The sequence below is a fragment of the Bombina bombina genome, chromosome 1, assembly GCF_027579735.1.
Source record: "Bombina bombina isolate aBomBom1 chromosome 1, aBomBom1.pri, whole genome shotgun sequence".
NCBI classification, from domain to species: domain Eukaryota; kingdom Metazoa; phylum Chordata; class Amphibia; order Anura; family Bombinatoridae; genus Bombina; species Bombina bombina.
Window position 1 is genome coordinate 1,472,222,915 of NC_069499.1, and position 14,521 is coordinate 1,472,237,435.

The window sequence follows — 14,521 nt, forward strand, 5'->3', positions numbered from 1 at the left end:
TTTCTTTATAACCATTTCTACAAAACTGGTGTAGCTAAAGAAAAATAAGTCCAATTAGATTCATTATGTTGTCGTGAATGTATATGTCAAGGTTTTCAAGTAATTTATGGAAAATATAGGCCAGATACTACAAGGATGGAACTAGTATATATTTGTAGACAGAAGTGGTTAACACAGGAATTCAAATCCAACAGAAAACATTTTTCAGTTTATTGACTTTAACAATTCAACATTTTTGACCTAATGAAAACAAATGTTGGACTGTTTTGAGGTGCATTTCTAAGCTATTCACCAAGATTTAAAGTTTCTGCATAAGTTCTTAGTTCATTTGTTAAAATACACTTTTTCAATTATGAAACTTGAACTCAGATATTATAGATGTTCATTTATGATAGCAATTGCTTTGAAATAAAAATGTTAATTATGGAAAAATGAAAAATGAAATAAAATTGATAATATGTTCATATTATCAATTGATATTGAGCTAGATTACAAGTTGCGCTCTAAGTGTTGAGAAAAGGGGTTAGTCGGAAGTAGGGCGCATGTTACAAGTTGAAATAAAACACGTTCGCTTGAGCACAATTGAATTATATATGTGTGTACATATGTATTTATATGTGTATATATATGTATTAACAAACATATATACATATAAACACATAAATACATATGTATACATATATAGGCCTCTATTTATCAAAGTCTGGCGGACCTGATCTGCCAGACCTCGCTTAATACGGAGAGCAATACGCTCTCTGTATTCAGCATTGCACCAGCAGCTCACAAGAGCTGCTGGTGTAACGCCGCCCCCTGCAGAATCGCGGCCAATCGGCTGCCAGCAGGGGGGTGTCAATCAACCCGATCGGGTTAAATTGCGGCAATGTCTGTCCGCCTGCTCAGAGCAGGTGGACAGGGATATGGAGCAGCGGTCTTTAGACCGCTGCTTCATAACTGGTGTTTCTGGCGAGCCTGCAGGCTCGCCAGAAACACGGGGCCTCAAGCTCTATCCGGAGCTTGATAGATAGGCCCCATAGACATAAGTGCAATGGAGCCCTTTGCAGTCAAGTAGCTGGAAACATAAAAACTCATATTTATGCAAAAAAATCATATTTAAGAAAGTGTTTAACTGTGTATGTACTGTAAATATTTCCCATTCCAATGTTCTTCACATAGCAAAATATGTTCTAAGTATTTATATTTCCAGGGCTTTTTTGTTGGGGTACCTCTGCCAATTCATAACAGGTAATATTTGTAATCATCATGTAAATACTCCAGTTTTGCAACAGGGGCTGCAAAATCCATCAGATGTTGTAAATAATGTTGTCCCTTTGCCAATAAGCAGAATATATCAATCAATAATCAATGAGTACTGGCACTTTTTTTTTTTTACATAAAAAGCACAGGATATTCCTATGTATGTCTGTATATATCTATATCTATATATAATCATATACATATATAGGTATAGATATATATTTTACCAAAAAAACACCAGATATATATATATAAATAAATATGTATTTAAGAATCAATAGAACATATTCTGCTATGTGAAGAACATTGGAATGTGAAATATTCATATTTCATGTTGGGCTAGAGCACTTGAGAAAACACAATCGGGTTTGCGCACAAGTAAAGGTGTTAGTTTTTCACTTTTTTCACGCGATAATCAAACTTCGGCTTTTTGCTTGCATTGGGTTAACGCTCGAGCGAAAACTTTTTAATCTAAACTTGCAATACGCTCGCTATCCTTCTAGTGAAGTTAACGCAGTAGCGGAGCAATAAATAGCATTCCACGCGTAATCTATCCCATTATTGGTTAAAAAGGTTAAAAAACACTTCATTCAAACATATTAAGAATCTCTAATTAAAGAGACAGCAAAGTAAAAATTAAACATTCATGATTCAGATACAGCAATTTTAAACAGATTTTCAATTTAATTCTTTCATCAAATTTGCTTTATACTCTTGGCATGTTTGTTGAAGATTAAACTTAGTCAGGCTGATAGGAGCTTAGGAGTGTGAATGCGTCTTTAGCAGTCTATGCAACTACGTCAGTGGCGTCACTAGGGGGGTGCGGGTCGCACCTGGGTGACACCCTCCAGGGGTGACACCAAAAAAAAATTTTTTTTTTTTTTTTTAATTTTATTGAAATTCAAAGAAATACAAAGTTGAGATGCATAGATTTTTTTTATTAGAGGGGCTGGCATTTGTGAACATTAGTGGGACTGGGGAAGTTGTAGACACACAATTATTTTGCCCCTTGAGCCAGTGCTGCAATTTCAACAAATAGTTTTCCCAGCTGCTTTTGCTTGTTTGTACTTTGCTTCTCCCCTGCCCAATTTCTCTATGAATGTTGTGGGCGTGCCGTGGGCTTGCAAAGTTGCGCTGCTAGCCTAAACCTGCCTGCCTATCTGTGCTCACTGCTCAGTGACATGTGGAGCAGTGGAGTCACTCACTGCTGTGCTGTCTCTCTAAACGGGAACTGGGAAATCGTGAGGGTATGCCTGGCACCTGACTGCATGACTGTTTGACACTGTCTCTAAAGTGAAGGAGCCACGTATGATGCCCACCAGACCTTTACGGTTACGGTACACTAAGTGCACACTGAACAGGTAGGAGGGCAGGTGGGGGTCTGGGGTCAGCAGAGTGCAGAGGTGATTGGTCATAAGAAGCGGTAGGCACGCGGCACGGGGCTGTGCACTGACAGACTTGGAACAGAGTCAGAGAGCAGAATTTTCATAGTTTGCGTGCCTAAACCTTTTCTTCAGTGATTTATTTTTAGAGTGCACTGTTTATCTTTCATTTGATGCTCTGCTGAGCCAGGGAGCAGCTCTAAAGCATGAGCTTTATAATTAATGCAGTGCAGTTTACATATTTTGTATGTGTGTGTGTCTGAGTTTTTGTGTGTGTGTGTCAGTGTTTTTGTGTGTGTGTTTTTGTGTGTGTGTCTGAGTGCGTTTCCGAGTGTTTGTGTGTGCATTTGAGTATGTTTTTAAGTGTGTCTGAGTGTTTGTATGTGTGTGTGCCTGTGTTTTTGTGTGTTTCGGCTTTCTGGGGGGGGGGGGTGACACCAACCCTAGTGACGCCACTGAACTACGTATAACATTAATATAAACATTGTTGAAAACATTGCTACCAGATGGCTAAAGACACATGCACTCTCCTGAGCTCACCTGGGATTACTCTTTTAACAAAGGACACAAAGAGAACTATGCAAAATGAATAATTGAAGTACATTTGAAAGTTGTTTAAAATACCATGCAATATCCAATCCTTCTAAGTTTATTTTTTACTTTACTGTTCCTTTAATTAATTATCCGTCACGTTTTACTATTGCTTTGGCAATGTACCCCCCATAAAGGTTTGCACAAATACTTATGGCAGTGTTTTTCAACCAGTGTGCCGTGAGAGATCCTCAGGTGTGCTGCGGCAGACTGACAAACAATCATTATGATTGTTTGTGAATGAATGTCAATATGTCATGTATAGTTTGTAGGAGGCATGGCATGACAGCACAGTACAGTGTGTATATATATATATATATATATATATATATATATCCTGTATTAGGCTACAATGTGTGATTTTGTAAAATTTTGAGATAGAGGTGTGCCACAGGATTTTTTAATGCAAAAAAAAGGTTGCAAATCACTGACTTATGGAAACCTTGATAAAAAAACAAAGCCTAGGCTATGTCTTAGGTTTTTGCTTGTTTTACACATTTTAACTAGATTTTGCTGTGATATCATTATTACTAATTCAAAATGTTGGTATTTCTAGTGGATGTGAATAGCTTTGAAAACAAAAATCACCTGAGCTGTTTTCACATGGGAATTATAGGTAAAATCAGCATTATAATGAACACTATGCTTGAGATGAGGTTTATATGCTATTGTTTTATACACATACATTTTATCTACAATATGACAGTCAGTTTTTTTATATATATAACTAATAAGGTCATGGCTACCCCAGCTGAGAAGCTTCAGCGTGATTCCGTTACTACTACAATTTTCTCAGCACCATAGGAATAAAATAATTGTTCATTCATCAAAATGCTCTCTGTTAGTTTTCCTAGGCTTCCCAATACCAAACTTAAACAATTAAAGTACTCACCTGGTTGCAAAAAACAAACAAAAAAACACAGAGTATGAGCCAAAATGTAGCAAAGTTAAAACATATATGTTTATTTGTTACACAAGTTAAAATATAGCAATATTTGTCCAACGCATTTCAGTCGGCCACTGGGCAGTACTTATACACTCACCTGTTTGGTTTTGTGGGAGTTTGACCTGAGCTATCTGGAGTGCTATTTTCCCAGGCAAACGACTGTTAAGGATTTGATAAGCATTAGCCTGAATCTTGTGGTCAGAGTTGCTCTCTAGTGCTCGGTTCCGATACAGGTGATTTTTAGGTCGAACAAGCTGCAGAAAACAGTATAACAACATTATATCTTCCGCTTGCTCAAACCTTTATAAAAAATGCTGAGATGGAGCAAACTAGACGTCTGCATTTCGACCCATCTTTAGGATCACAATTCGTAAGAAGTCGGCTGCCAATAGAATTCAGTTTTTTTTTTGGAGTTGGATTTATTCTTGTGAAAGTTCAAACCACTAAGATCTGTGCAAATATAGATCTTAGTGTGTTAAACTCTCACTAGAAAAAATCCGTCTTCGAAAAGAGTCGAATGCTAGGAGCGGACGCCTTCTTCCGCAATCGGATCCCAACGAAGAATCCAAATCCATTTGTCACTATTCTCCTTCTCACTGCATCTGACTAGTAACTAACAAGCAAGAAATTAGACTGATTCCCATCTTTATATATAAAACAACTGTGAAGTAGATGACACGATTTGTAGGGTCAGTGGCACACCTTGACTGTGAGTATATTTTACTATTTGTACTAATAAATTACTATTTTTACTTTATGTTTGAGCACCTTGGTGTATAGCAAGCTATAGCAAGGGGTATTATATCACCTATAAGACATCTGAGCGATTATATCACCTATATGACATTTGAGCGCAAGTCACGCTCATTCTAACACTTCACTGTTGTTTTATGTTTGATCCATTCATGCTAAGTAGTGTGTACCAGGATTGTCAACCTTGGAATCGGGCTGATGAAGCGGCCCTGTATGGGTGAATTATTGACATGGAATTCACTCAACGTTCAGAGAGTGAGTACAATTATCTTTTTATTGCGTTTCCCATGTTTAGACTGTTAGTAAAATTCTATCTCTAGATTGGTGCTATTTTATTCAAATTTATTTTACATTTTAATCATATTATATAAAATATTCTGTTTTGGAGCAGTTATTGAACATACATTAATGTATGCTGAGGCACATATATAGAATATAAGAGGTGCAAATGTTTATAGAATAAAAGTGGTGCAAAACAAACTAGATACATAACAAAAAATGTGGAAAAACGGTTCTTCCTTGATGTAAAATCAGAGGTACATACTTCAGTGAAGCAAAAATAGTATCCACAAGAATGTAAAAATCTAACGCCTAGATTTAGAGTTCTGCGTTAGCCGTCAAAACCAGTGTTAGGGGGTCCTAACGCTGGTATTTAGAGTCTTGTAGGTAAGGGTCTAATGCTCACTTTCCAGCCGCGACTTTTCCATACCGCAGATCCCCCTACGCCAATTGCGTATCTTATCTTTTTAATGGGATCTTTCTAACGCCGGTATTTAGAGTCTTGGCTGAAGTGAGCGTTAGAAATCTAACGACAAGACTCCAGCCGCAGAGAAAAGCCAGGAGTTAAGAGCTTTCTGGGCTAACGCCGGTTCATAAAGCTCTTAACTACTGTGCTCTAAAGTACACTAACACCCATAAACTACCTATGTACTCCTAAACCGAGGTCCCCCCACATCGCCGCCACTCTAATAAAATTTTTTAACCCCTAATCTGCCGACCACACACCGCCGCAACCTACGTTATCCCTATGTACCCCTAATCTGCTGCCCCTAACACCGCCGACACCTACATAATATTTATTAACCCCTAATCTGCCCCCCCAACGTCGCCGCTACCTTACCTACAATTATTAACCCCTAATCTGCCGACCGGACCTCACCGCTACTCTAATAAATGTATTAACCCCTAAAGCTAAGTCTAACCCTAACCCTAACACCCCCCTAAGTTAAATATAATTTTAATCTAACGAAATAAAATAAATCTTATTAAATAAATTATTCCTATTTAAAGCTAAATACTTACCTGTAAAATAAACCCTAATATAGCTACAATATAAATTATAATTATATTGTAGCTATTTTAGGATTAATATTTATTTTACAGGCAACTTTGTATTTATTTTAACCAGGTACAATAGCTATTAAATAGTTAATAACTATTTAATAGCTACCTAGTTAAAATAATTACAAAATTACCTGTGAAATAAATCCTAACCTAAGTTACAATTAAACCTAACACTACACTATCAATAAATTAATTACATACAAATACCTACAAATAAATACAATTAAATAAACTAACTAAAGTACAAAAAATAAAAAAAGAACTAAGTTACAAAAAATAAAAAAATAATTTACAAACATTATAAAAATATTACAACAATTTTAAGCTAATTACACCTGTTCTAAGCCCCCTAATAAAATAACAAAGTCCCCCAAAATAAAAAAATGCCCTACCCTATTCTAAAATAAAAATTGAAAAGCTCTTTTACCTTACCAGCCCTTAAAAGGGCTTTTTGCGGGGCATGCCCCAAAGAATTCTGCTCTTTTGCCTGTAAAAAAAAACATACAATACCCCCCCAACATTACAACCCACATACCCCTAATCTAACCCAAACCCTCCTTAAATAAACCTAACACTAAGCCCCTGAAGATCTTCCTACCTTATCTTCACCACACGGGGTATCACCGATCCGTCCAGAAGAGGGTCCGAAGTCTTCATCCTATCCGGGCGATGTCTTCATCCAAGCGGGGGCTGAAGAGGTCCATCATCTGGCTGAAGTCTTCATCCGAGCGGGGACTTAAGAGGTCCATCATCCGGATGAAGTCTTCTATCAAGCGGCATCTTCAATCTTCTTTCTTCCGGCTCCATCTTCATCCCGCCGACGTGGAACATCCATCCTGGCCGACGACTTCACAATGAATGACGGTTCCTTTAAGGGACGTCATCCAAGATGGCGTCCCTCGAATTCCGATTGGCTGATAGGATTCTATCAGCCAATCGGTATTAAGGTAGGAAAATTTTGATTGGCTGATGGAATCAGCCAATCAGATTCAAGTTCAATCCGATTGGCTGATTGGATCAGCCAATCAGATTGAGCTCTCATTCTATTGGCTAATCGGAACAGCCAATAGAATGCGAGCTCAATCTGATTGGCTGATCCAATCCGGATTGAACTTGAATTTTCCTACCTTAATTCCGATTGGCTGATAGAATCCTATCAGCCAATCGGAATTCGAGGGACGCCATCTTGGATGACGTCCCTTAAAGGAACCGTCATTCGTCGGGAAGTCGTCGGCCAGGATGGATGTTCCGCGTCGGCGGGATGAAGATGGAGCCGGAAGAAAAAGATTGAAGATGCCGCTTGATAGAAGACTTCATCCGGATGATGGACCTCTTCAGCCCCCGCTTGGATGAAGACTTCAGCCGGATGATGGACCTCTTCAGCCCCCGCTTGGATGAAGACATCGCCCGGATAGGATGAAGACTTCGGACCCTCTTCTGGACGGATCGGTGATACCCGGCGTGGTGAAGATAAGGTAGGAAGATCTTCAGGGGATTAGTGTTAGGTTTATTTAAGGGGGGTTTGGGATAGATTAGGGGTATGTGGGTGGTGGGTTGTAATGTTGGGGGGGTATTGTATGGTTTTTTTTACAGGCAAAAGAGCAGAATTCTTTGGGGCATGCCCCGCAAAAGGCCCTTTTAAGGGCTGGTAAGGTAAAAGAGCTTTTCAATTTTTATTTTAGAATAGGGTAGGGCATTTTTTTATTTTGGGGGGCTTTGTTATTTTATTAGGGGGCTTAGAGTAGGTGTAATTAGTTTAAAATTGTTGTAATATTTTTATAATGTTTGTAAATTATTTTTTTATTTTTTGTAACTTTCTTTTTTTATTTTTTGTACTTTAGTTAGTTTATTTAATTGTATTTATTTGTAGGTATTTGTATGTAATTAATTTATTGATAGTGTAGTGTTAGGTTTAATTGTAACTTAGGTTAGGATTTATTTTACAGGTAATTTTGTAATTATTTTAACTAGGTAGCTATTAAATAGTTATTAACTATTTAATAGCTATTGTACCTGGTTAAAATAAATACAAAGTTGCCTGTAAAATAAATATTAATCCTAAAATAGCTACAATATAATTATTATTTATATTGTAGCTATATTTGGGTTTATTTTACAAGTAAGTATTTAGCTTTAAATAGGAATAATTTATTTAATAAGATTTATTTTATTTCGTTAGATAAAAATTATATTTAACTTAGGGGGGTGTTAGTGTTAGGGTTAGACTTAGCTTTAGGGGTTAATACATTTATTATAGTAGCGGTGAGGTCCGGTCGGCAGATTAGGGCTTAATAATTGTAGGTAGGTAGCGGCGACGTTGGGAGGGGGCAGATTAGGGAGTAATAAATATAATATAGGGGTCGGCGGGGGTTAGGGGCAGCAGATTAGGGGTTCATAGGGATAACGTAGGTTGCGGCGGTGTATGGAGCGGCAGATTAGGGGTTAATAATAATATGCAGGGGTTAGCGATAGCGGGGGGGCAGCAGATTAGGGGTTAATAAGTGTAAGGTTAGGGATGTTTAGACTCGGGGTACATGTTAGGTGCAGACTTAGGAAGTGTTTACCCATAGGAAACAATGGGGCTGCGTTAGGAGCTGAACGATGCTTTTTTGCAGGTGTTAGGTTTTTTTTTCAGCTCAAACGGCCCCATTGTTTCCTATGGGGGAATCGTGCACGAGCAAGTTTTTGAAGCTGGCCGCGTCCGTAAGCACCGCTGGTATTGAGAGTTGCAGTGGCGGTAAATATGCTATACGCTCCCTTTTTGGAGCCCAACGCAGCCCTTCTGTGAACTCTAAATACCAGCGGTATTTAAAAGGTGCGGGGGAAAGAAAGCATGCGTAGCTAACGCACCCCTTTGGCTGCAGAACTCTAAATCTAGCCGTAATATTTTATTGTCACATAAAGCATCATTACAGACACCCCTCACAGTGAGCAATCACTTGACACAAATCCAGTACGCACTTTCTTAAAGTGAAAGTAAACCCTAGCGTTGTATGAACGCTAGGATTTACTATTGAAACAAATAAAGGGCACTTTCATTCATGAAGTATAAGATACTTCATGTAGAAAGCTCCTTTGTTTGATTCAATCACTTGCCGCTCTTAGCTCCTACAGCAGAGCACGGCTAAAAAAAATTTTTGGCTAAGAGGTGACGTTTTCACCTCTTAGCCAATAGCAGTGCAGTAAATCCGGCTCCCATGGGCGCCAAGCCGAATTTACCGCACTGCTATTGGCTAAGAGGTGAAAATGTCACCTCTTAGCCAAAAAATTTTTTAGCCGTGGGCTGCTGTAGGAGCTAAAATCGGCAATCGGTTGAAACAAATAAAGGAGCTTTCTACATGTAGTATCTTATAATTCATGAATGAAAGTGCCCTTTATTTGTTTCAATAGTAAATCCTAGCGTTTATACAACGCTAGGGTTTACTTTCACTTTAAAGTTCAGAAATTGCTCACTGTAAGTGAGGGTGTCTCTAATGTTGCTTTATTTGACAATTAAATATTTGATTTTTTTTTTTAAATGTATACTATTTTCGCTTCATGAAGTGTATACCTCCAATTTTACATCGAGGGGCGTTTTTCCACTTTTTCTGTGATGTATCCAGTCTTCTCCATTTAGGCATTTTATGTGGCATCTCGGATGAGCCAGGAATTATGGGACTATGAACATATATAACCTTAGCATGTAAGCATGCGAGCCTAGCTGGTTTGTAGATCCCTTTCATGAGAAGTGAAACTTTATCCCTTTGTCTTTCATAACTGTCACCTTGCATATTAGACACGTCTTTAGCACCTGTGAGTCATATTTCTTACTATATTTTGAAGCTTATATGCAAAACAAACCACATCTTTAACTGTTTAAACTAATCAAATTAGGTGAGCCCTACACAAAGTCAAATTTAATATAAATTTCTGCCTTAAATGGACATTAAACTCACACCATATACAAGTAATTAGGCACTACATTGCAAAATATACGTTTTAAAATAATTTAACGCTGTCAATTTACGTTTTGCAAATCAAGAGCAGTTGAAAAGCCTGATGAGATCTCTGTCCCTAGAGCCGAGAGCAGCTAGCAAGATCTATGTAAATGAGCATGGGCTTTGAGCTAACCAATTACTGTGCAGGCTCAAGTAAATATCACCAGCCTCTCTCAAAGGAGTGGAACAGATACACTTTTCAGAGATATATCACAGCAAAAGCAGGCAATATAATAATTGAATATAGAATGCAATGTTTTATTTTACTAAACTAAACATTCTGCAGAGAGATGTAATGTCAAGTTGAATATCCCTTTATAAGATTTTAGACTTTTCAGTGTACAATATTCTTTGATGACTCTCACCCCTTGACCAGTGACTTCAAATGACCTTGACCGTTTCTTTCTTCGTTTCATTTCTAGAGATTCCTCTCTCTTTTCCAGCTTCTGTGTCCCCTTCTTCTGAGCATGTAGCCAATGGCTGGGTGAATCCCTGCGTTGGCCGGGGGCTATGACCATCTCGCCTGTACTGCTAGATAGGTTGTCCTCACTGGCTGCATGATGGAGGGGAGAGTCAGGCAGCTGATGGTCTCTGAATGGAGTATCTTCACTCTCACTGAGAGATTGTACAGATAAGTTGCTCCTCTCTTTCATGGGTTGCAGCATCTTTGGGCGGTCACCGTCATGTACCCGGGAACGGCGACGTGCAGCCTTTACCGCAATGCTCTTGATACTGGTCATTATCTCCTTCTTCTCTGTCAGGACAAGAAATTAAGATATTGTTTTTTTGCATGACTTGACACAGGTCACACTACACAAGCAATTACATTGGTTCCTATTAAAGGGATAGTAAACCCCAAAATTTTCTTTTATGATTCAGTCAGAACATACAATTTTAAAAAACTTTCCAATTTAATTATATTATCAAATTTTCTTCATTCTCTTGTTATCCATTGCTGAAGGGACAGCATTGCACTACTGACAGGAAGCTGAAAATATCTATTTAGCCAATCACAAGAGACAAATGTGTACAGGCACCAATTAGCAGCAGCTCCCACTAGTGTAATGATATGTGCGTATTCATTTCTTAACAAGGGATACTAAGAGAACGAAGCACATTTGAAAATAGAAGTGAATTTAAAAGTGTCTTAAAATGACACGCTCTATCTAAATCATGCAAGTTTAATTTTGTCTTTCCTATCAATGCATTACACAAGATATAGAGGCAAATGTTAATGTGCTGATTGTTTACTCTTTTTTACAAGTATTCGTGCTATATTTATCACTAGATATGGGCACCATGTCTTGCTCATTATGCAACAGCCTTTTTTTCTTTTGCATTTTATTGTGACAGAAATGGAAACAAACTTATATTTTTAAAGATGGGTAATTAATTACACACTTTCCTAATCCTTTACTTAAAACTTTTGACACTGGAAAAGGCAATAAGAATGGAGCTTTGCTGAACTGCTTTTCTTCATTGCAGTGTTTTTGGAACCTGACTAACGACTCATCTGTGCTTTACTTATAGCATCTGTGAGGTTCCAAGGCCATTTTTGTGCTGCGAGTGAGCATTCATTATCAGACGTCTGACACTGCAGATTATTTCATTTTAGCTGAGTCTGCTGCTCAGTGTACTGTACCAAGCTGTTCTGTTTCACTAACATAAATGAGTCAGTGGATATCCCATGTTCCTTTCCCTTATAGCTGAGCTTGGAGACTGAAGCTGTAAACACTGGTAATGAATAATATTGACCTTGATTGTATTTCTCTAACCTATTTCTCTCTTAGTTTACAGTGTTTACTATTATTTATTATCAGGATCATTAAAGGGATACTGAACTTAAACCTTTTCTTTCATGATTCAGATAGAGCATGCCATTTTAAGGAACTTCCTAATTTCCTCCTATTTATCAATTTGTCTTCGTTCTCTTGGTATCTTTACTTGAAAAAGCAGGAATGTAAGCTTATGTGCCGGACCATTTTTGGTTCAGAACCCATTTTGCTGATTGGTGGATATATTTAGCCATCATTTAGCAATCTGTATCTAGGTGCTGAACCAAAGATGGGCCAGCTTCTAAGCTTAAATTCCTGCTTTTTCAAATAAAGATGCCAAGAGAATGAAGAAAAATTGATAACAGGAGTAAATTAGAAAGTTGCTTAAAATTGCCTGCTCTATCTGAATTATGAAAGAACAAAAACTGGGTTCAGTGTCCTTTTAAAGGGACAGTAGAGTCAGAATTAAACTTTCATGATTCAAATAGAGCATACAGTTTTAAACAACTTTCCAGTTTACATCTCTTATCAAATTTGCTTCATTCTCTTGGTATCCTTTTTTGAAAAATAGACCCAGGAGCAGCAATGCACTACTAAGACCTAGCTGAACACATCTGATGAGAGCGAGTAACAAGAAGCATATATGCGCAGCCACCAATCACCAGCTAGATCCCAGACATGCAGTGCACCTCGTTAGCCTACCTTGCTATGATCTTCAACAAAGGATACCAAGAAGACAAAGCAAATAGATAAGTGAAATAAATTGGAGAGTTGCTTATAAATCTATGCTCTATCTGAATCCTAACAGTTGCATTTTTACTGTCCCTTTAATTATAGATATTAAGGGCCTGATTACAAGTCCGTGGTAAAAACTTGCCGGCTTGCTAAGAAATCACACAAAATCTTTTGTGGAGCTGTATATTGTAATGTTCTGTATGTCTCTCCTTCACATTCAGATCCCTGTATAGTAAGATAAGCTACTCTAAAGCTATAATTTGCTTTTCTAAAATGATTTGATGGACCTCATAGTACTGATGAGACTGACCAGACCGGAGAGCTTTAGGTCATCAGAGGCCGAATTATGAAAGGTCTTGCAGACCTGATCCGACAGTGCGGATCAGGTCCGCAAAACCTCGCAGAATGCGGAGAGCAATATGCTCTCCGTATTCAGCATTGCAACAGCAGCTCACAAATGGGCCTCTATGTCATGGGAGGAGCATTATTTAGGATCTATAGTTGATATATGTAGACATGGGAACAAAGGAAATTTGATAATAGAAGTAAATGTTTTAAAATTGTATGCTCTGTCTGAATCACAAAAGAAAAGTCTTGGGTTTCATATCCCTTTAAGAATGTAGGTCCTCTATTTTCCCTCACACACACACACAAAGACCTCACACACAAACCTCACAACACACACACCTCTCACAAACACCTCACATACACCTCACAACACACAAACACACAAACCTCACAACATACACACATATACAGACCTCACAACACACACACACAAACCTCACAACATACACACACCTCACAACACTCACACACACAAACCTCACAACACACACACCTCTCACAAACACCTCACATACACCTCACAACACACAAACACACAAACCTCACAACATACACACATATACAGACCTCACAACACACACACACAAACCTCACAACATACACACACCTCACAACACTCACACACACAAACCTCACAACACACACACCCCTCCCAACACACACAAACACAAACCTCACAACACACACACACACAAACCTCACAACATACACACATACACAGACCACACACACCTCACAACACACCTCACACACACAAACCTCACAACATACACACATACACAGACCACACACACCTCACAACACACACACACACACCTCTCACACACACCTCACAAACACCTCACAACACACACACACCTCACAACACACACACACTCACCTCACAACACACACACACACCACACACACACCTCACACACACACACACACACACACACACACCTCACACACACACACCTCTCACACACACACCTCACAACACACACACACACACACCTCAAACACATACACACCTCACAACACACACACACCTCACAACACACACTCACACACCCTCACACACACCTCAAAACACACAATCATTTGTTTCATATCCCTTTAAGGATGTAGGTCCTCTATTTTCCCTCACACACACACACACACAAATACCTCACACACAACTCACACACCTCACAACACACACACACCTCGCAACACACACACCTCACAACACACACACCTCATACACACACACCTCACACACACACACCTCACAACACACACACACCTCACAACACACACTCACACACACCCTCAAAACACACAATCATTTGTTTCATATCCCTTTAAGGATGTAGGTCCTCTATTTTCCCTCACACACACACACAAAGACCTCACACACACACACCTCATAACACACACACACCTCACAACACA

The 14,521-nt window shown here is 38.6% G+C and overlaps 1 protein-coding gene across 1 annotated transcript in view; it reads right to left on the bottom strand.

Annotated features, from left to right (window-relative positions):
- KIF19 (kinesin family member 19) overlaps positions 1-14,521 on the bottom strand; it is a 229,244-nt gene that overhangs the window by 898 nt on the left and 213,825 nt on the right. Inside the window, exons 18-19 of the mRNA XM_053706939.1 lie at positions 10,613-11,001; positions 4,271-4,427 (exon numbers count right to left, since the gene is read on the bottom strand). Coding sequence (XP_053562914.1) covers positions 4,271-4,427; positions 10,613-11,001 — 546 coding nt within the window. The remainder of the gene's footprint in view (positions 1-4,270; positions 4,428-10,612; positions 11,002-14,521) is intronic.